The sequence below is a fragment of the Lissotriton vulgaris genome, chromosome 6, assembly GCF_964263255.1.
Source record: "Lissotriton vulgaris chromosome 6, aLisVul1.2, whole genome shotgun sequence".
NCBI classification, from domain to species: domain Eukaryota; kingdom Metazoa; phylum Chordata; class Amphibia; order Caudata; family Salamandridae; genus Lissotriton; species Lissotriton vulgaris.
The window spans coordinates 1,234,396,943-1,234,418,146 of record NC_141694.1 but is presented as its reverse complement, the minus strand read 5'-3'; the positions used below and the strand labels follow the sequence as shown (position 1 = coordinate 1,234,418,146).

The following is a 21,204-nucleotide window of genomic DNA, read 5'->3' as shown; positions in this document are numbered from 1 at the left end:
GTGATCTGTAATAAAAGTAACTAAATAATAAACAGTCACTATTAGAGCGATATTTTGTGCCTTTGTGTCTTTTGAGAATATACGTGTTTGCATTGTAAAGGAAATGGCGGTACATTATCGATACAATGCTAATTCTATGTGTACCGGATGCCCTTTGACTAATGAATGTTTTTCATAACTGAATTGTAGCTTTATAGAAGTCTAGGACCATTGTTTCCTATACCACACTACAGGGGACAGCTCATGTCGATGCCCATTGTGCTCGGCGAGTCGGTTATCGGGAATATAGCTGATTTTTGCCAGTTAACTCTGAGGCTGGAGTCTTTCCCATATTTTTTTTTTAAATCATAAAGCAGGGAATTGAGTATTAAGGGTGTGCTACATACAACATACCTTGTCTTTGTATAGAGCTATGTGGTCTTCGTGATCCTGGTGCACATGCAGGCCCCCATACCTGCACATCGTGTCGCACCTGTCCTCCCAAGGGTCTATTGCGAGCACAAAGAGGAGTGGGGATAGGAGGCAGCCCTGCCTTGTACCTCTTTGTATTGGGAAAGGAGACAAAGTTACCCCACGGACTCTTGCCACCGCCCAGGAGGTTTACATACGCCCTAAACACCAGGCTGATGTAAATTTCTCTCCAAGTCTATAGCGACCTGAAGCTGTCGGATGCAATGCTCAGATCACTTCCATCAATTGATTGGCCAATACTTAAGCCAGGATCTCTCTTGAGTGTTTATCAGAGAGATGGTTTACCTTGTTTGTGTATGACACAATAGCAGCCCCGAGACAGTATGGGAGGGTTCCCACCAGAAGTGCCTCCTCGAACGGAAGTTTCAGCTGTGGGAAAAGATGGGAGGCGTAGAACTTAAAAACTCTGTGGGGTATCCATTGAGACTGCTGATGGCTCCCGGAATTCTCTCCTCCGCAATCAGGAAGCCCAGTGTCAGCCTATCTCCGGGCCAGTAACTAGGGCAGGGGGAGGCCTTTGATAGTAGTTCGGGCTAGCATCTGGGGAGCCATGTCCTTCTTTGCATATAATTTTGCATAGAATGATACAAAAACTTATGCGACACACTGGGAGTCTGTCAACGGACCTCGCTGTGGTAGAAGGAAGCACAAACACATCTAGATTTGGATTCTGTAAATTATCTTTTTATTTTGTTTTAAGTAAGAAAGAAACATATAAAACAACATAACATTGAGCAGCGTACAGAGATTCAAGACTTAAAGACATGTCTCATCAGATAAAACAACATTGATAGTAAATACATAGGAGAGAATGATCTAAGTTAGACATAGCCTGTATAGAGGTGTCACCTTAGGCGTCTAGGCAACAGATATATCTCATTCTCAGTCCACTCTCGGTGGGGAAGATCCCATATCAAAGCCCCTGTAGGAGCGCCATCCCGTCCAAATCCTCTCCCACTTGCGAGGGCAATTGATTGGTGAGCTAATAAAGGAGGTTGCCCACCTTATTTCCTGCCACGTATATTCTATATTTGGAGGCTAAGATGGTTATTTTGGCCTGTTTCCATAACGTAGTTTCCAGAGCCTCCCTAGCTATTTCCAAAGATAAAGACACTTGTGCCCCAGGGCTCCAGTCCTCATTCCCCTCTTAGGCGCCAATTTTGTATTCCATGGCAATGTATTCCCTCAGTTTTCTTTTTTACGCTCTTTGGCATAGGAAATATTCTCTCTTCTCTGGATTTTTTTCAGTGATTCCCTTTTTGTGTCCTCAGAGGGGAACAAATGTTTGTTCAATTCAAAGAACTGAACTTCGGCCTAATGGAAACTTTCTTGAAAGACTTTCTCGGCCAGAAGCCAAGTATTTATGCTCCAGTTTACCTAGTTTTGTCTCTTAGGGCTGACCATGAGCAACTCAATAGGGGAGTGATCCGACAAACAATTAGGGAGGATGTTTGAATTTATGACCTCGGGGAGGAGTCCAGATAAGGCAAAGAGGTAGTCCAGCTGAGATTGGGTGCAGTGTCCATATGAGTAGTATATGTACCTATTGTCTAGGAGGTGCATAAGTCTCCAGACATCACAGAGGGCATAAGACTGTACCCAGCTTTTAGGTGCTGCTTACCTAGCGTGGGCAGAGGAGCTGTTGTCCAAAGTAAAATCTAAAACAGAACTGAAGTGCCCCCCTCTCCCCCCATCAGCAAGGATGTATGTCATTACAACGCATACTTTTACAATGCATGCCATTACAACAAAACTTTTACAATGCAACATCCATTACAATGCATTCCATTACAAAGCATGCCATTACAACGCATTTCACAAAACTACCATTACAACGCATTCCATTACAACGCATACTACCTTTACAACGCATACCATTACAACGCATACCATTACATAGCATGTATGGTAAGTATTGGATAGTGTAGGGGTAAAATTCACTATTCAAACTCCAGGGGGTGCAACAGTAGGGTAAGTGTTGGATAGTGTAGGGGTAAAAATTACTATTCTAACTCCAGGAGGTGCAACAGTAGGGTAAGTGTTGGATAGTGTAAGGGTACTATGCGTTGTAATGGTATGCGTTATAATGACTGCGTTGTACGACATGCGTTATAGTGGTATGCGTTGTAGTGTCATGCTTTGTAATGGTTGCGTTGTAATGGCATGCGTTGTAATGGATGTTGCGTTGTTAAAGTTTTGTTGTAATGGTAGTGCGTTGTAAAAGTTGTGTTGTAAAGGTTGCTTCCCCATCAGCAACATTCCTGGTTGGGTTCAAAGTAGAACAGCACAGTTGGGTCCTATCTAGAACAGATACTCCCAACAGTGTGTCACTTGAACATACACACTGGCAATGTGCCATAGTTTGCCTTCCAAGAACTCCATAATCAACACCCAGCAACCCAAGGGGTCATTGATCACAGTTTTCATATTGAAGAAAGATCTGAGGATTAATAAAGCCACTCCCTAGAGTCCCTCATGCTTTTGGAGCGAAATACCCAGTGCATCTGCGTTTGCCCAGGAATAGGCATTTTGTGCCAAGTAGATCTGTCTCCTTTAACAAGATGGCTGGGGCCCATTTCTTGGCACATGCCAGGATCGCCCCCCTTATCCAGGTTATTCAACCCACTTAAGTTTATAAAGCAAGTATATCATTTATAAAGAGATCTATACAAATGTCATACGATTCCCACCACACTCTTAGACTGTGAAAGTATGTCCTTTTCGCTAGAGTTTTCTCCGATAAACACCTTCTCAGGTCTTCTAATTTATCGACCGCCAGGAGCTTTAGGTCACTTCATCTCTAACCTCGTTGACCTAGCTGCCAATTTAGCGCTTACCTCTGCCAACTTCACTGTGTTGGGCGACTTAAATATACACCTAGACAACTCTCTTGATCTCTCAGTCAATAATCTTCGGCTGAGCCTTCAAGCGATTGACCTGGTACAAAAAGGGTTTTCCCCGACACATAACAAAGGCCATCTCTTAGATCATGTGTTCAGTAACATCGAAACCCTGACCACTGAAACGCCCATGCCCCTTCCCTGGACAGACCATTACTTAATACCTTTGACTTGGGCAACTGGGAGATCCCCATCTGCCCAAGAACCCAAAAAACAGTGGGGTAGAAAGTGGTCCAAACTCTCCTCTAATCAATGGGAAACTGCTCTTGCTGACCTTAAACCCACAAAGGTACTTAATCCCAATATGGCCAGCAGTAATTTTAATAACGTTTGCTGGAGGTGGTGGCAGCACCTCGATATTTCGCTCTGTGAAGGCGAGCAGATTGCGAGGGCTCTCCTCTGCTCCCTTCTAGCTCCCACTGATTTACCGAGTTTCTTATGATTACCTGCATTTAATTTCTAAAATACTGTGTGCTATAATCCCTGTGCTTTTTAAAACTTTTAAATACTGGTACTTGCTGTAGCGCTTGTCATTTGGACCCCCTGTGCCTCGTTCCACCGCGGCTGGTGCCAATTATTGTGGAGGGCTAGACGGGCGCCATCTTGAGTTAGGCTCGGACCCGGCTGGACCCGAGTTAGCGGTCCAGCGGAGGGAGGGGCTGTGACCATAAATAGAATTCGAATAGGTGGGTCTGAGCGTTTGCTGGAGGTGGTGGCAGCACCTCGATATTTCGCTCTGTGAAGGCGAGCAGATTGCGAGGGCTCTCCTCTGCTCCCTTCTAGCTCCCACTGATTTACCGAGTTTCTTATGATTACCTGCATTTAATTTCTAAAATACTGTGTGCTATAATCCCTGTGCTTTTTAAAACTTTTAAATACTGGTACTTGCTGTAGCGCTTGTCATTTGGACCCCCTGTGCCTCGTTCCACCGCGGCTGGTGCCGATTGTTGTGGAGGGCTAGACGGGCGCCATCTTGAGTTAGGCTCGGACCCGGCTGGACCCGAGTTAGCGGTCCAGCGGAGGGAGGGGCTGTGACCATAAATAAACATGCACTCTAAGACGCGCAGCGGCCACGCGCAGCGGGCGCGCCGTCTGGGCGCCGAAGGAGCGCCAAAGGAGGGCCCGTCTGTGCCCGTCCGTGCCTCGGACGGGCCCAGGGCTAACCCTCTTACCAATATTCCCCGACACCCTGTTATCACACCCATTCGGTACTCTCGTGGTCTCCTCATGTCGCTGAAATCCTGCTCCTGTCTGTGCTATGCCTCATGGGAGGTGGCAAACAGTGTTACCCGGGTCTGCCAGGTGTGTAAATACCGTTTTCAGCCCACGCTTAATCCTTTGCCTCCCCGCCCTGTGGCCCCTTCACTGGTCCACGCCGGTTTGATCAATGCTAGGTCACTGGTCAAACATGCAGCTGACATTTTTGAGCTGCTGAGTGACAATCAGCTGGATCTCCTTTTCATCACGGAAACCTGGCTCAATGATACCTGCGCCCCCTCTGTTGAATTGGCCGTTCCACGCGGTTTTAAAATCGTCAGATCTGACCGCCCTCTAGGTCGAGGCGGGGGGATAGCAGTTGTCTTTCGAGAACATTGGTCTTTTTCTTATGACTCCCAACAACAATTGCCTGAAGCCGAGATGCTCCATTTTTCCCTAATCTTTAACGCCCACTCTTCCATAGGCGGCACGCTGGTCTATCGCCCTCCAGGTCACGTTGGTAACTTTGTGCAGGCCCTAGAAGAATTGATAGTCCCTCGGATTTTATGCCATTCCCGGTATCTTCTCCTAGGGGATTTTAACATTTATGTTGATAGCCCGGACCTACCAGAGGTAGCTCGCCTTGCTGAAGCTCTCTCTATGGCCCAACTAAGGCAATGGGTAGCTGACCCTACCCATTTAGGAGGCCATATTCTCGATCTGGTATGCTCTAATTATGATATCACTATGACTCATCCTGAGCCAGTAACCTGGTCGGACCACAAGCTTATCAGATTTTCTTGGCCTCTGATAACTGCTGCTATGATCCACCCCCAAACTGCCCATACACAGAAAATTAATCTTAACTCCCTCTCTGAGGGTCTTGCTGCTTCTCGCCCTACGCTACCTTCTGATATCGAGGCCGCAGCCAACGTATTTAACTCATGGGTGGAATGCGCTACTGCTGCCTCAATTAATAGTAGTCGGGTCTGCAGACTCCGTTCTACCCCCTCCAAACCCTGGTTTTCCCCTGCCCTCCGAGACCTTAAATCAGACTGTAAAAAGCTGGAGAGGCTGTGGAGACAAGCCTATCTTCCCGAGGCAAAAAAGGATCTGCGGGTTGCTCAAAAAAAGTATTATGCAGCCATCAGATCGGCCAAACGCAGCTATTTTGCAGGACGCATTAATAAAGCCAACAACAACAGTAGGGAAATCTTTACGATTGTAAAAAGTTTTGTGTCCCCCTGTGCATCACAACCTTTGTTGCCTGCTTCGAAGGAATGGTGCGAAGAACTATCTGAGTTCTTTATTGAAAAAATCGCAAAAATTCAGGAGGACCTACAAAGTGTTTGCAATGGCCCCACACCACCTCTAACCACTCTGCGTCCCTCAATGCCCACACGTACTGAGCAATTGGTTACGTTTACTCCCCAATTAAAATCTGACATCACTTCTATTGTGGCTACTCTAAAATCAGGATCCCCCTCTGACCCCTGCCCGGCTAGAGTATTTGCGGGATTAGCGGAAACATTGGGAAATGAGGTTACTCAGCTGATCAACCTTTCGCTCCTTACAGCTACGGTTCCTGCATGCTGGAAGCAAGCCAAATTGCTTCCATTGCTAAAAAAAAATGGATTAGATCCGGCCACGCCGTCTAATTACCGGCCTATATCTTTGCTCCCAGCTCTTGCAAAGATTTGTGAAAAGACTGTCTTTAAGCAGCTGGATAAATTCGTTGAGTCAACTGAGGCCCTACATCCAGCTCAATCCGGATTCCGGGCCTCCTATAGCACCGAGACGGCCTTGGTCGAAATCTCAGAAGCTATTCGGGAGTGCCTTGACGGAGGTGGCAGAGCGGCTCTGATTTTATTGGACCTCTCTGCTGCCTTCGATACGGTGCCTCACTCCCTACTACTCGCCAGATTAGCAGATATTGGTGTCACTGGTCCAGCATTTGACTGGCTGACTTCTTATTTGAATAATCGTACTCAACAGATCTGGCTGCCCCCATTTGCCTCCACCCCTAAACAACTTTCCACAGGTGTTCCCCAGGGGTCCATTTTAAGCCCCCTGCTTTTTAATATCTACCTCACTCCGCTGATTTATCTCGCTGAACAACTAGGGGCAAAAATTATGGCGTATGCCGACGATACGCAGCTTTTGTTCACCTGGCCTAAAGATAATTTAGATACGTCGGATGCCCAACTCTGTCTGTCCTCTGTTTTTCAATGGCTGGCACATGCACAATTAAAATGCAACGAGAGTAAATCCGAGGTTCTGCTGTACGGCTCTTTTCCTGAGGATTTTAGTGAGCGTCTTTGGCCTGCTGATCTCCCCCCCCCAAAAGCCACATCTGGCCCAGTGAAAAACTTGGGAGTCTGGTTTGGCAAGAACCTTAAGTTCGAGGACCATATAAAGAAACTCACGGGGGTTTGTTTTGCCACCCTAAAAACCCTACGTAGGTTCTTCCCTCTTCTACCACAAGAAGCAAAAGAGACAGTCATCCGTGCCTTAATTCTCTCTAGGCTAGACTACTCCAACGGACTGTTCTGTGGATTGCCGGCATACCTGATTCACCGCCTTCAGGTCATTCAGAACGCCGCCGCCAGACTCCTGTTTAATGCACCTAGGCGCTCCAGTGCCCGTCCCCTGCTTTGTGCTCTCCACTGGCTCCCGATTGCCCACAGGATTTTGTTCAAAATTCTAGTGTTGGCCTTCCGAGCCATTTATCAAACTGGCCCTGTCTATCTGAGAAAAAGGTTCTGTTTGTATGTACCTAACCGCCCTCTACGATCGGCCAACTTGTGCCAGATGTCTGTCCCCAAATTTAAATATTGCAGACTTGGCGGCCAATCAATCTCGGTAAAAGCAGCAAAATCCTGGAATGCCCTTCCCTTCCACTTAAAAACTGCACCGTCTCTCAATATTTTTAAGAAAGGACTGAAAACTCACCTTTTTAATATTAAAGTCTAATTCTTTCTGCTATGTTTCTTAATATTTGACCTTTCCCAGTCTGCTCCGCCTTTACCGCGCCAGGATACTATTTTTTAGTAATAGAGCGCGTTATAAAAGCCTTTAATAATAATAATATTAATAATAATAATAATTCAAAACTCCCTTGATTTAGTTCTTCCTAGGGAATCTATTCACTGCATAAAGAGGCAAAAAGTAGCCCCATGGTTCACATCCAAATTGAGGGACTTAAAACAATCTTGTCGCAGGCTCGAGAGGAATTGGAGACAAGACATCTCTCATAGTAGGAAGGTAGAATATAGGATAGCAATTAGGCTTTACAAAACTGAAATCAAGGCAGCACAAGCTCTCTTCTATGAAACAAAAATTAATACAGCTGCAAACTCACCAAAGGAAATCTTTCAGATAGCAAAATCATTGATTACTCTTCCTCAAGAAGCAGTACCTTTAGAAGGAGCACCCACACGTTGTAACAACTTAGCAACTTTCTTTTACCAGAAGATTCAAACTGTTTATGCCTCTTTTGCCCCCAATAATTCTGAGCTAGATGCAGCTGCAATAGTTAGCCCTAGCTCCCCGCCTACCTGCATGCTGAAACAATTCACTCTCCTAGACACTGCTTCTCTGGATAAAATAATCTCCAAAGTCACCTCAGGCTCTCCCATGGATCCGGCACCTCCACAATACCTTACTTCGGTCATTGACTTGATCTATCCAGCTATCCTCGATGTCCTTAACACCTTGATCACCTCGGGTGTAGTTCCCACATCTTGGAAATGTGCAATGGTCAGGGCTCTTCTAAAGAAACCCAATTTGGACCAATGCAATATATCCAACTATCTCCCTCCTGCCCTGGATGAACAAATTGGTTGAGAAGTATATAAATAACATCCTAGTTGAGTATCTAGAGTCCAACAACCTGCTGTGTACTTCTCAGACGGGCTTCCGCCCCCAACATGGGACCAAGATAGCCCTGCTGGCAGTGACAGAGGAAACAAGGAGTTTGCTGGACCAGGGAGGGAAGGCAGCTATTATTTTGTTAGATCTCAGCGCTGCGTTCGACACGGTTAACCATGCCATTCTAGCCCATCGACTAAGTGGCATGGGAGTGTGGGGCGCAGCGCTGACATGGCTTGTCTCCTTTCTTGATGAGCGTTTCTTTCAGGTCTTTGAGGGAGAGGTTGTTTCCACCAAGCTGCCACTCAGCTGTGGGGTTCCTCAGGGCTCTGCCCTGAGCCCCACACTTTTTAATGTCTATATGAGACCTCTGGCGGGGCTAGTCCATCCATTTGGCATTAAAATTATCACCTATGCAGACGACACTCAGCTTGTGGTCTCACTAATTCAAGCTGAGGGGTCCTCTAGCACTCTGGGTCCCTGCCTAGAGGCAGTAGCCAGAAGGATGGAACTTCCCTGCCTCAGACTAAATGGGGGAAAAACAGAAATCATGTTGCTAGGCAATCCATCGCCCAACATTCTTGCCACCCAATGGCCCATCTGTCTGGGACCTCCCCCTCCCCCTAAGACACAGATAAAGAGCCTGGGAATTTGGTTGGACAGTTCTCTTGATTTCACTTTTCAGGCCACCAAAACCTCATCTACCTGTTATGGTTTGATGAGAATGCTCCGGAAGATTCTTCCCTTACTCCCGTTCCAGGCAAGGAGAGTCATGGTCCAGGCCTTGATACTCTCTCGTCTGGACTATGGTAACGCTCTCTATCTGGGAGCCCCCCTGGCTGCAATTAACAAGCTTCAGGTAACTCAGAACTGTGCAGCTCGACTGCTTTACCAAATTCCACGCTGGCAGTCTGCCAAACCCGCTCGGAGGAAATTGCATTGGCTCCCTATTGCAGCCAGGATACAGTTCAAAGCCATGTGTCTGACCCAGAAAGCTATATGGAGGACCAGTCCAGCCATAATGCATCCTCTAGTCACTCTCCCCCACAGAACTTTGCGCTCAAGCACATTACACCTGGCCACCTCCAATAAGATAAATAAGGCCCTCTGAGGTGGCCGTTCGTTCTCATTCAATGCCGCAAAGATCTGGAACTCCCTTCCCCTTACCCTCAGAGAGAATAGCAATCTGTTGGCATTTAGAAAGCTCTTAAAAGCTCATTTGTTTGGATCTATCTGCTAGCACCTTGTACTGTTGTTTCTCTGATTCTAGTCACAAGCGCTGCGAGGCCTCAGGGTAGTTTATGCGCTATATAAATATAATTTTCATTTCATTTCATTTAGTTCTAGGAGACCACCTTATATAGCCAATTGATGATCTTAGGTGACAGGTAGGACAGCATACAGCAATGAATCATAGTTTTCAAAAATACAGGTGACTAGCATATTAACAATTAAATATAACCCCAAATGTTCCCAACACCCCTACCCCACACTTTGAGAATCGAAGTATCTGTCGCCCATTAAAAAACTAGCTAACCAACTGGGGGGTGGCTTAAGCCTGTCATGCCATTGTGCACACTAGATAGACAAGAAATCAACAACGGGCAGCAATAAGTACAGAGATCAGGAGTTGTAGCACTCTCTTATCTGTTCAGGATAGAGCGCCCCATGGCAGGTCACCCAAACAGCTAACATCCAGTGCCTTCGATAAAGACAGGGCGTCCACCAGAGTGGACCCTACGTTGTCATACTGAACAGGCTATCCCCATCACTGGCATCAAAAGAAGAAGCTGCCCCCTGTATGTCAGAGGTGTTCATTCTCTGCCTTGTGCATTAGCAGCCACCCCTCCCCAGGCTGTCTTCTCGGTCTGGTCCCCCACCCCCGCCCAACCAGCTCTGGTAAAAAAAAAATGAGGACTGCTGCAGTGGGAGAAGAACGTTTTCCTCAATCCCTGCCCATGCAGCCTCAGGAGTGTCAAAGAACAACAATTACCCCCGAACAGAACCTCAGCCTGGCTGGGAATAACAGCATGAAGGAAATGTACATCGCCCTCAGCTTTGCTGTACTCCCATGAAGGTTCTGCATTGCTGTTGAACTTCGGTGGTGTAGTCTGGGAAAAGGAGGACTTTGACCGAGTCAAATAGGAGGTCTTTATTTTGTCGAGTCACACAGAGGACCATATCTCTATTCACATAATTGAGCCACATAACTTGGCACGGGAGAGGCCCCAAGCGAAGTTTTGGGTGCCAGGGAGCAATGTGCTTGAACCAGTCAGAAGAATGGAGATAGTGCTTTTTAGGAATGCAGAATTTTAGCAAAGTGGCAAGGAAGTTGCAATCCAGGTCCTCCTGGACCATACAGATGTTATTTCTGCTAGATTTTCCCTCCGCATTTCGGCTCTCATCTCCTGGGTGTGTACAGTTTGCTTGAGCTGTCAAAGTATCTTTTTGAGCATTGTAACATCTTCAACCTCAAAGACCCAGGATTTGATCTCTGTTGTTCGTTTCGTCAGTTTAAACAGTTCTTGATGAAGGAGTAACACCTCAAGCCCCACACCTCCAATTTTATCTTCCATTGCCATCTTAGAGTACTGCTTATTTATTTATTTATTATGAAGTTTTATATAGCGCTAGCCAGACCCAGGGGTATAGGAGCGCTTCACAACCGTTCAGATCACTACTGTATCACTTTTAAGATGAAGAAGGCCCAGCTGCGTCACGGCGGTCCACCGGTGAAGTACACGTTGTCATTGGCAATCCTTGGTGAGGGACTTTGAAGTTTTGGTATATCTGTCAATCTTCCCCTACCCAGTAGTGGCTAGGCCCTGTCCTTCCCCATTACTGGTTCATACTCCAGCCCCAGAGGGGCCACAAGACAGGTCATCAGATGATGGGAGAGGCGGGTCTGGAGGACTGAGACTTAACCTCGGTGTGGCCCATCAAAGGCAACCACCATCAGAGATTGGTGCAGTTCTCCCACAAGATGCAAGCCCAGGTGACAGTCAGCCCTCTCACACTTAAGAAATTGAGGGAGGGGTACCAGGTCTAAGCATCTCTCTCGTACTCGTCCCGCATTCGTATATCAGGGCAAGTCGCAGCAGTCCAATGGGGCCTCTGATCAGGTGTCTTCCGCACCGGGCTGTGCATCCTGCCTGCCAATTCTAAGGGATATTCAGGCTCAGCCCTGGCTGCGCTACAGCCCACCTGGCTCAGGTCCAGGCCCAGTTAGCAGGCCCACGCTGTTCCCTATGCAACGGCCCGGAGCAGGCCAGTGAGGCGTGCTTTACTGCTGTCCCCTGAACAGTTTTCTCTGCAGTGACAGGGAGCGCTCACTCTGTCTGTGTTCTGGGGCGTGCTGGGACCAACCAGCCGCACTCCAAAAGCTGCTTTACCCGCGTTGGGCTAACTCACCCTCTGGCATAGAAGAAATTAATCTGGCATGACGACCCCCTTGATCGTGAAAGAGTGCCGGTGTAAGGAACTACTTGTTGCTGCCCAGTAAAAGAAAGTTTTAGATTAATTTCGAACGACCAAGGAACTGAATATACAACAGAATAATAAACTGGTGAAAAAAACATGGTCTACCTTTTTAGTGGCAAAGTCACTTATAAAAGACTACAGAGAGAGGTTCTACCATTAGGAGTCCTTTCTCCCTGTTCTGAACAAGTGAAACAGAGAAAATAAAGAAATTAATCATGGGTGGGGTGCTTGATTTATTCTCAGACACTTATTTACTCTGGGCTGCTTTCTAGTCCTTTAATTGTTTTTCATTTGTTGCCACTTGAGACAACCTTCCCTATGAAAATGAGGCTTGGCACTGCCCCAACAGGAACAGTATAGCTACAATTACTGGGCTAGGTCCTCTCTAGATGGCAATGCAAGCAACTCCAGACTGGGTGCAGTCTATTTGGGACTCATCAGTGAGGTGCAGTTTGATTACTATAGTACAGTGTGTATAGGGCTCATGTCTGGGCATACTCGTCACCAAAAAGGTGGTGAATGGAATGCTTGAAATAATCTCAGCTACTGCTAATTACACCCACCGCATTCCAGTTCATTTTTTTTATTTTGCCCATTTGCATCTCCAGACAAGAACCACCCTCATACAAATCAGGCTTGGTCCTGCTCCAACAAGAATAGTACTGCTCAAACTGCCAGATGTTACACTTGGGACATCACACTGAGAAAACAAAAGGATGATTCCCTTTCAGAAGGGACCTGGGAATTCAGGATGCAAATTACTACTTTGTTGTTAATGCAAATACAGGTGGCTTGCATTTAATTATATCTCCATTTACTAAGGAGTCATGCCCCTCATTTTAACTGGATAGGCTAGCAAGGTCATCTGCATTCACTGGCAATTTGTAATTACTCTTAAATTTGTAATCAAAACTACCATGAACAAATGCTAGCCGTTTCCAAAGTAGAAGCCCTCCATGATGGCACAATTTTATTATGAATGGTGGTGGACACCTGGGACAGACGTTAGTGGTCCCAATGAACAATATGGGGCAACTGGTTGTTTCCTGTGTCTTAAAGTATCACATGTCCCTGACATGTTCTCTTAAGTTACAAACCAATTTATATCACATGCCTGTCTGAGAGCGCCTTCACATATAAAAATCTAATCGAGATCTTCCTCAGAGAAGCAACGGTCACAATCGAGGCTGCAGTGCAATGTGAATGTATGCAAGCGATGCCTAGAGCACTCGTCGGTCCCCAAATTTGGTACAGAAGGGGCTGCAAACTGTCTATTGACTATTAATTATGAGTGTTGGCTGTGACGCTTTGCATGTGACCTGCCTGAGAAAAGGCCAATCTATGGATTCAGAGAATGGCAAACAACATTTACAGCTGCATTGCAATCATTTCCAATCACAGTGTTGGGCTGTGATAAGGACAATACTGGTTAATGTGGCTCTCAGATAAGATCCAATTGTAAAACGTCCCCTTGCAGAATGAGTCTGTCAGTTTGAGTACAGATCCGCTCTTTCAGTCACAATCAGAACCATTGGTCATTTTTTCCAAGGGACATTTACTCACGGGATATTCAGTAAAGATTTTATGTTTTCTTTTCAAACTATAAACTTAACAAACTGGCAATCAAGATATCAGGGCTGTCAAGGTGGACACTGCAACCAATCAATCAAGCAAGCTATATTCGACAAAATGTCATAAAAGCACAAAATACATAAAATTCATCTCACAATTTAAAACTGCACATTATAATAAATTCATAATATTATACAGTATAAAATCAAGACTAAAAGTTGCAGATGCATGGAATTCATGATACCTAAAATACACAATATAATACAAAACCATAATATGGACGAGTCAACCCCTTATCACTTTACTCCTAATGGTCCAAGACCACCCTAAATACTTTGCCACTGCTATGTACACCAGAGAATTGGTGTTTGTACAGATAATTCTAGCTGCGGCCATGCCACTCCTAGTACCTAGTAATTTACACATTGGGCGCAACCAAGCCCTGCACGGGGCAGAATACGCTGGGCACCCAAATAGCATGTGGATAATTGATTCCATAGGGGCTGGACAACACGGACAAGTGACCTTTCCACCATTTGACCACCTAGATGTAAATGCTCTAATCGGCAAACTACCACTGCACTGCAACATAAATGTAAAAAATAATGACTGACACGCTTAGTGTTATAACAGCATTGAGGGGTTATGTTCAGGCAGAGCAAACCTACTTCATGGTTTAGTGTAGCCTCAAAAGTATTTGTTAACCAGAGGTTATTTGAACATTAAAACGGCATGACTTTTAGCCATTGGCCCACATGCATCAATATGGGCTTTTGCGATTTCTAATTTGCGAAAATTAGGGATTCGCAAATTAGAAATCGCAAAAGCCTATGCATGATTTTTTTTGCATTTTTTTTGCAATTCGGTAAAAATCGCTATTTTTACCGAATCGCATAAAAAATGCGATTTTTCAATTGCGATTTCGCCATCCCCATTCATTCCTATGGGCTAAAATGCCCATAGGAATGAATGGGAATTGCGAATTCGCAATTTGAAATTGCAATTCATCAAAGCATTTCAAGGGTGGAGAGGGGGATCCAAGTGACCCCCCCTGCACCCATGAAATGTACTTTTAAGTATAATTTACATACACACATGTCCTAAGGACATGTGTGTATGTAAATTAACAGTTTAAAAAATGCATTTTTGTGCATTTTTAAACAATTTCACAAATTACCACGAGGTTCAACTTCGTGGTAATTTGCACTTGCAATTTAAAATTTCGCAATTTGAAATCAAATGATGCATAGCATTTCAGAAATCGCAAAATTGCGATTTCTGAAATGCTATCGCAATTTTAGAAATCGCAAAAAAGATGCAATTTCTAAAATAGCATGATGCATCTCAAAAAGCATTTTTGGAATCGCAAACGGCCGATTTTAAGGAATCGCACCGTTTGCAACTCCAAAAATGCTTGATGCATGTGGGCCTATGTTACTGTACATAATTTGACACACCGTATGGTAAAAGACACATTATGAAGGTCACATCTTCTGATTGTGAGGTTAGTATCCAAATGATAATTTTTTTGGATTTTTTCTCTTGAATTGCCATTAAATATTGTGCTTGCATTATAAATACCACAAATTAATGAGGCCTGTGTTCCTTTATTCTCAATTTTTTAGTAGGCAATTTTCTATTCTTTTCTATTCTTGGCATGGCACTTGTGATTTCTGACCTGCAGCCACTTAGTCTCAGAGGTACTTTCTTAGTCACAAAGGATCGTTTTAGCCAGTAATGTAGACAAAACGTCTCAATGCAGCATGTAGACATAAGAAAGATAAACACATAACCAGATAACACAAAAGCAGATAAAGAAGATTTGTAAACAATACACTTGTCCATCACTTACGTCTCCGAGGTAGCCGTCCATCCACTTGATGTTGTCGATGCCCCGTAGAGTGCCCTCAAACATGTCCATCTGAAAGAAAGTTAAGGTCTGAAATGTAACTGTGGATCACTTGGCACCTTGGACTTGTATATCATTACTCCACTAGGGTGTCAGTAAGAGGATATGGTTGCAATTGAACAAATATGAAAATAACCACAGAGCGGTGACACACACAATAACAGTGTCCCAACACTTCATTTGTAGAAATAATAGTACAGGGGTTTCATTTACCACATTCAGTAGTGTGAATATGCCTTCAAGAATTCATTTGCGATGAACACTGGCTTAACAATGTTGCTGAGCGGTTCTGTTTCTCACATATAAAGATATGTCACCAATAAGCAATTAACCACTTTGGCACATATCCTCATTATAACAGCGTTTTAATAGCAACGGGTATGAATAGGAACAGTCCTTCTAACCAGAAATATATAAAATACTAAACAACATTTCCCACAAAATGACTTCAAGTTACTTTTAAAGTCCTTCGAGAATAGGGCTTTGAGGGATGCGGCCAAACGGCGGGACGCCTGCACCCAAAATTTTTTGCCTAGGTTTTAGCTAGTTTTCAACTTAGTTGGCCTTGGATCCTGCTAATCAGGGCCCCAGGCTATCTGCTCTCTCTGTAAAATGGACTCCATGTACTTTAGGTACATCTCCAATTGGGTATTTCGTCACCTTATGAGCCCTAGTACAGTGTACTATAGGTACCCAGGGCATAGGCGCATCCAAGGCCTACCAGGGGCTGCAGCATATATTATGCCACCTCTGGCTGGCCACTCACATTGACACAACTGGCTGATCCCTCAGCTGGGGCAAGGTCGTGTAATCACCCCTTGCTTAGATATACTATTCCTATATCTAACCCTATATCTAGACACATATACCTATAAGTCACTCCTATGGCAGGCCTTAACAATCCTGGAGGCAGAGTGCTTTGTTTTATGTCAGCTGGTGCTCTAGCATGAGCTGAGCCTGTCTGCAGCTTTCGGAACCATGTCCTTATAGCTGTTCTAGGATATTGCCATACCATATACTCTTAAGTGCATTATGAACCTCGCAGTTAAATGCTAACTCTGGTTTGGCTTTATCAAAATATGTCGAGTAAGGTGTCATACATTTTGGAATACTACCCCCTCGCCAGTTCTGGTGACGGGGGTAGCATTCCACCCTTCTAGAGGGAGAAGACATGTTGTTCCTACTAATCCCGGTTAAAGTTAACCAGAGCCTCAGCATCACAAAATGGATGCTGCTGCCACAGACACAAGTCTGACCTCCTGCTGCTGGGAGTCCTTCCAGCGAGGGAGGCTTGGACAATAGGTTTCCTGTCTTGTGAGGTGCTAACACCACCCTAGACAGGCTCTTGTGTATTAGGGCAGGGAGGGCTGAAAGAAATGAGACACTTCCTGGGGCACACTAGGTGTCCCATGCATAGTCCAGTTCAAACCGGTGCTGGGGCACACCAGCCCCAGCTCTGGCGCGAAACTGGACAAAGGGAAAGGGGTGTAACCGCCCCCTTCCCTGGTCCCACCCATAGGAGGGACCTAGCAGGTAATCCAGCCCCTAGATTTGGTATATAGGTAGGAGCTGAGTCCCAAGACTTTAGATTTATCCTGACTGAAACTCTGAAATGAAACTCTGGACCTTCGACGATCTACTTTGCAAGAAGACGACTGAAGAATCTCCCTTGTGGTCAAGGAGTGACAACCCTGCACAAGCAGGCACCATCCAGCAATCAACGGCTTGCTTTGTCGACGCTCCAGCTGGAGCCCGAGCACAGAGCCTGACAAGAACCAAACTTCCAGACTTCCTTCAGCCCGATCCACAGCCCCAGCAAAGCTGAGACCCGTGGAAGTGACGCGAGACGTGGGACCGGCCATCTTGAAAAGTCAGTGACTTGCTTACCGTGCAGCTTCTGAGGCACTCTCGAAGCTGTGCATTGGGGATTGAGAAGCCCTAGCCCCGAGCATCATCTGCATCGAAGATCAGCCCTGCACACTCCACGAGTTCTGCGTGGGGCCCTTCTGCATTTTCCTGCTTAACGCGTCTGCCCGGTCACTTGCCCGTTGGCTAGTGGCCATCTTGGCGACGAATCTTTGAATTTACACCACTGTTCTGTTTGCTCCAGACTGGCCCCTGCTTCCCTGAAAAGAAGCAGCCCATCAGACCTTGCTGGTCTGATTAAGAAGCCAACTTCGATTCCTGCGTGGGTTGCCTTTGCCAAGGCTTGTTGACTCCAATCAGGAAGCCATCACCGCCGACAGCTAGAGCCTTCATGGGACAGTCCGTGCCTGACTCCTGGTTGTCGTCGACGCCTCCTGGTCCACGTGGCTGCAGAGACAAGCTTCATGACATCACCTGATTATTTTGCGACATCGCCTGGTTCCTTCCTGGTCACTGGCTAGTGACCCAGACTCTGTCCCCTTTCAGGTACTCTTCATCCTCGATCCGCCCTTGGATCCACCCGGACACTTCTCTCCTTGTCGCCTGCAGCATCTTTCTTCAAGGCTCCATAGGATTCAGCGACGAAACCCGACACACTTTGACACCTATGCACCCGCTTCCTGTGGGTGAGGTAACGCAAGTACTCCGGTGCTCCTGTGGGTATTGACTATCCAACTGTCTAGGTTTCAAGTAACTTTCATTGAGTCCAGTCAGAAGTGCCCTAAAGGAACCAGTTTCCCTCTTTTACGTTCCCATTCATTCTCTATGGTAACTTGCGTGTGAGTAAAGACTCTGCATACGCCTCACGTGGGCCTTCTGCTTCCTAACTCTTGGTAGTACAGCGTAGCCCCAGCGATTCCCTAGGCCCTAGGCATATTCACTTTCCGTGTAGTGGTCCTTATACCACTATTTTAGTATATGGTTTAGCGTGCCCCTAGGGCCCTACTGTATTTTGAGCAACTTATAGTATTTTAATTAAGTATCTTGTTATGTGCTTGTGCCTTTGACCTCATAAAGAGTTCAGAGGGATTGTCTAGAAATAAATACATATATATTTTATATATATCCTGTGTGGTGTCCTTTCAATTGGTATTTAAAGGGGTTACATATGGTAAAACAGCTGGCTTCACATGCCCTCTTGAGTTTAGCCTAAGACTGCTTTGTCCATGCTACCACTAGGATAGCTGGTCTATAAGGTACAACTTTACAACCATCACCATAAGGTTTGTTTGGACTGGTGCAAGGTGCTCACTAGAATAGTGAACATCATATACCAGGCCAACTTCTCACACATGCCACCCCCGGGGGTTTTGGGGCCGAGGGGGGGCGGGGGGGGGGGGGACAGCCAGCACCGTAAGAGGGCTGGTTTTGGGCTTGTTAGTAGCTTTGGGCTGGGGTGGGCTGCTGTTGGGCTAGTTTTGGGCTGGTTAGGGATATAACCGGCCATTTTAGGTCACGAACCACCATTTCAGTGGCAGTGACACAGCAGCCGGACAGGGTGGTTTCTGTGGGGCTCTCACTTCTTTTTTCCCTCCCACCCGCCCTCCCTTTGTTTTGGTATCTTGCTGGGTTTTGCACGGTTGTCGGTAAAGGGGTTGGTGTGAAATTGTGTCTTGGAAGGGTTTTCTTGGGAGCCAGTGCATCGGGTGGGGTTTCATTTATGGGGGTTTTTGTCGCTGGAACAGGTGCTGGTGTGTTGGTCAGTCGTTTGGGTGGCGGTTTTTCTAAGTACTGGGGAAATTTTAGGAGGTCTGGTTTTACCGGGGGGTGGGGGGGAGGGGTTAAGTACAAGAAGTTATTTAGCTAGGTAGAGAGGCAAGTTGAAAATTGCAAATTGGTTTCATGTTTGTTGTTTGGGGGGAACCATGTTTAGAGGAGGGGGTGGGGGGTTTGTTAGGAAAAATTATATTTAGCGAGGTTTCGTTTTCTACGGCACAGGCCAAGGGAGTTTTTCTTTATAAGGTGCACCTGCTTCCAATAAAGCGGCCTTTGATACTCCATAAAACGAGTCTGTGGTCGGTGCTGCCCCCTTCCCGGTGGGCCCCAAAGGACATGTTGCTCACTGCTCTAAGAAGGATACTCTTGGGGCTTCATTTAGAGGTTGGATGACACGGGTATCCACTGAAAAGCACAAATGCCTCTTCTGCCAAATCTGCTGTTCTCCACCCCATTTATAGTTGGGGGAACTGCAGGGTTTTCACAGGCAAATTATCAGCTGTCTCTGGCAGTGGAAACTCTTGACCTAGCTGCCTGTCTGACAGCAGGCAGCCAGATCATAGTCACAGCGACCCTGGCCACCTCAGTGTGAGTGTGTGGGTGTAAGGGGGGGTGGAGGGGGGGGGTGTTAATAGATTTTCCTTACCTGAGACAGTATATGAGGACTCGCCGTTCCAGGCAAGGAAAACAAACAATGGCCCTGACAAGCAAGGAGAAATATCAATGGGCATCAGTGCCACTGATTTTTGTTTTATTGAAAAATATCCTTCTTTGGGACTTCCCCCAAATTCATCAAAGTCATGTTTTGCGAGTCCTTAATAGCGAATTTTAAGGAATCGCTATTAAAGACTCGCAAAACGGGATGCATATAGAAATCGCAATATTTTTTGCGATTTCTACTGCTTCCTTATTTGCGATTCGATAATTGCTAACCACAAATAAGGAATGGCTTTCCCATTCATTCCTATGGGCCTAAAGGCCCATAGGAATGAAAGGGGTTTGTCTAGGATATCTGACTTAGCATGAAAAATATGGACACCATAGTAGTGGAATGTGTCCTGTTCCCATCTAATTGTGCAACCTGATGATATTGCAATAATGTCACTGAGATCAAGAATACACAGGACATAGACCAGTTCACATGAAGATCAGAAAATGTCCAAATTACTCCATCACCTTAATTGATAGATTCAGTCCAGGATCAATATTTCTCAAATACAGTAATACATTTTCTGCATATTACAATATGATATGCACAGTGCTTGCAATAGATATGCCTCTGCCCCAGTTCTCAAGTCTCAGGACGTTAATAAGGGGTTTAATGAGGGGTTTCATAGCCAAGCCAAAGATCAAAGAGGCGAGGGGGCATACATGTCGAGGCCCACTCTCAATATTATGAAGACTCAATATCACTAGGCCAATGCAAAACCATAACTGTAGGTAGAGTTCTTAGTAGAGTGATCCATTTCAACACATTTTTGCCCAGGACCAATAATCTAAAAAATGCAAAAGTTCACTTAAAAATGATTGTACCACATGCTTTTTGCAAATTAATTGCTGTCAATACAGGGCAAGTCAATGTAATGTATGTTCCCTGAAGCATATGGAAGAGACATTTTACGGTATTGGAAGTGTGGCGCCCAAGTATTAAACCACTTTGAATAACAGAGGGTGAAAATCTAACGATGCGACTGCCGATAAGGTTGCTAGATTTTGGCTCACAGGCAGGATATTGACCACCCATATCCGGTTCTACATTTCTCCACTAAGTCCAAGACCTCATTAAGATCCTTCAAGATGTATCACTTATCATCAGTTATCACATTCAGCTTTGCTGGTAACAGGACCATATATAGCATCTCCATTAACCACAGCTTGCGTTTTATTACTAGAAGGAACAGCATGGATGATGCATTGCCATAGAACATTCCACAAAATTATGACCTCGTGTTAGAAAACAAGGCTCTTTGAAGCTGCCCCCCACCCCACTTTTTTGCTTTCTTTTAGACTACTAGATGCTGGTTTTCAACACTGACGTTGAACTGAAGCCTACCAACTAGTAAAACTGTTTTATGCAACTCTGCCCCCTTATAAGCCCCTACGGCCCCAGCACAGGTTCGTGACACCCTGGGTGACCCAAGTAAACTACTAACAGCATCACTG

At 45.7% G+C, this 21,204-nt stretch overlaps 1 protein-coding gene across 2 annotated transcripts in view; it reads right to left on the bottom strand.

Annotated features, from left to right (window-relative positions):
• Positions 1–21,204, bottom strand: part of LOC147708675 (E3 ubiquitin ligase TRAF3IP2-like) — a 219,634-nt gene that overhangs the window by 96,313 nt on the left and 102,117 nt on the right. For both annotated transcript variants that reach the window (XM_086925384.1, XM_086925385.1), the window contains one exon: positions 15,343–15,411. In XM_086925384.1, coding sequence (XP_086781510.1) covers positions 15,343–15,411 — 69 coding nt within the window. The remainder of the gene's footprint in view (positions 1–15,342; positions 15,412–21,204) is intronic.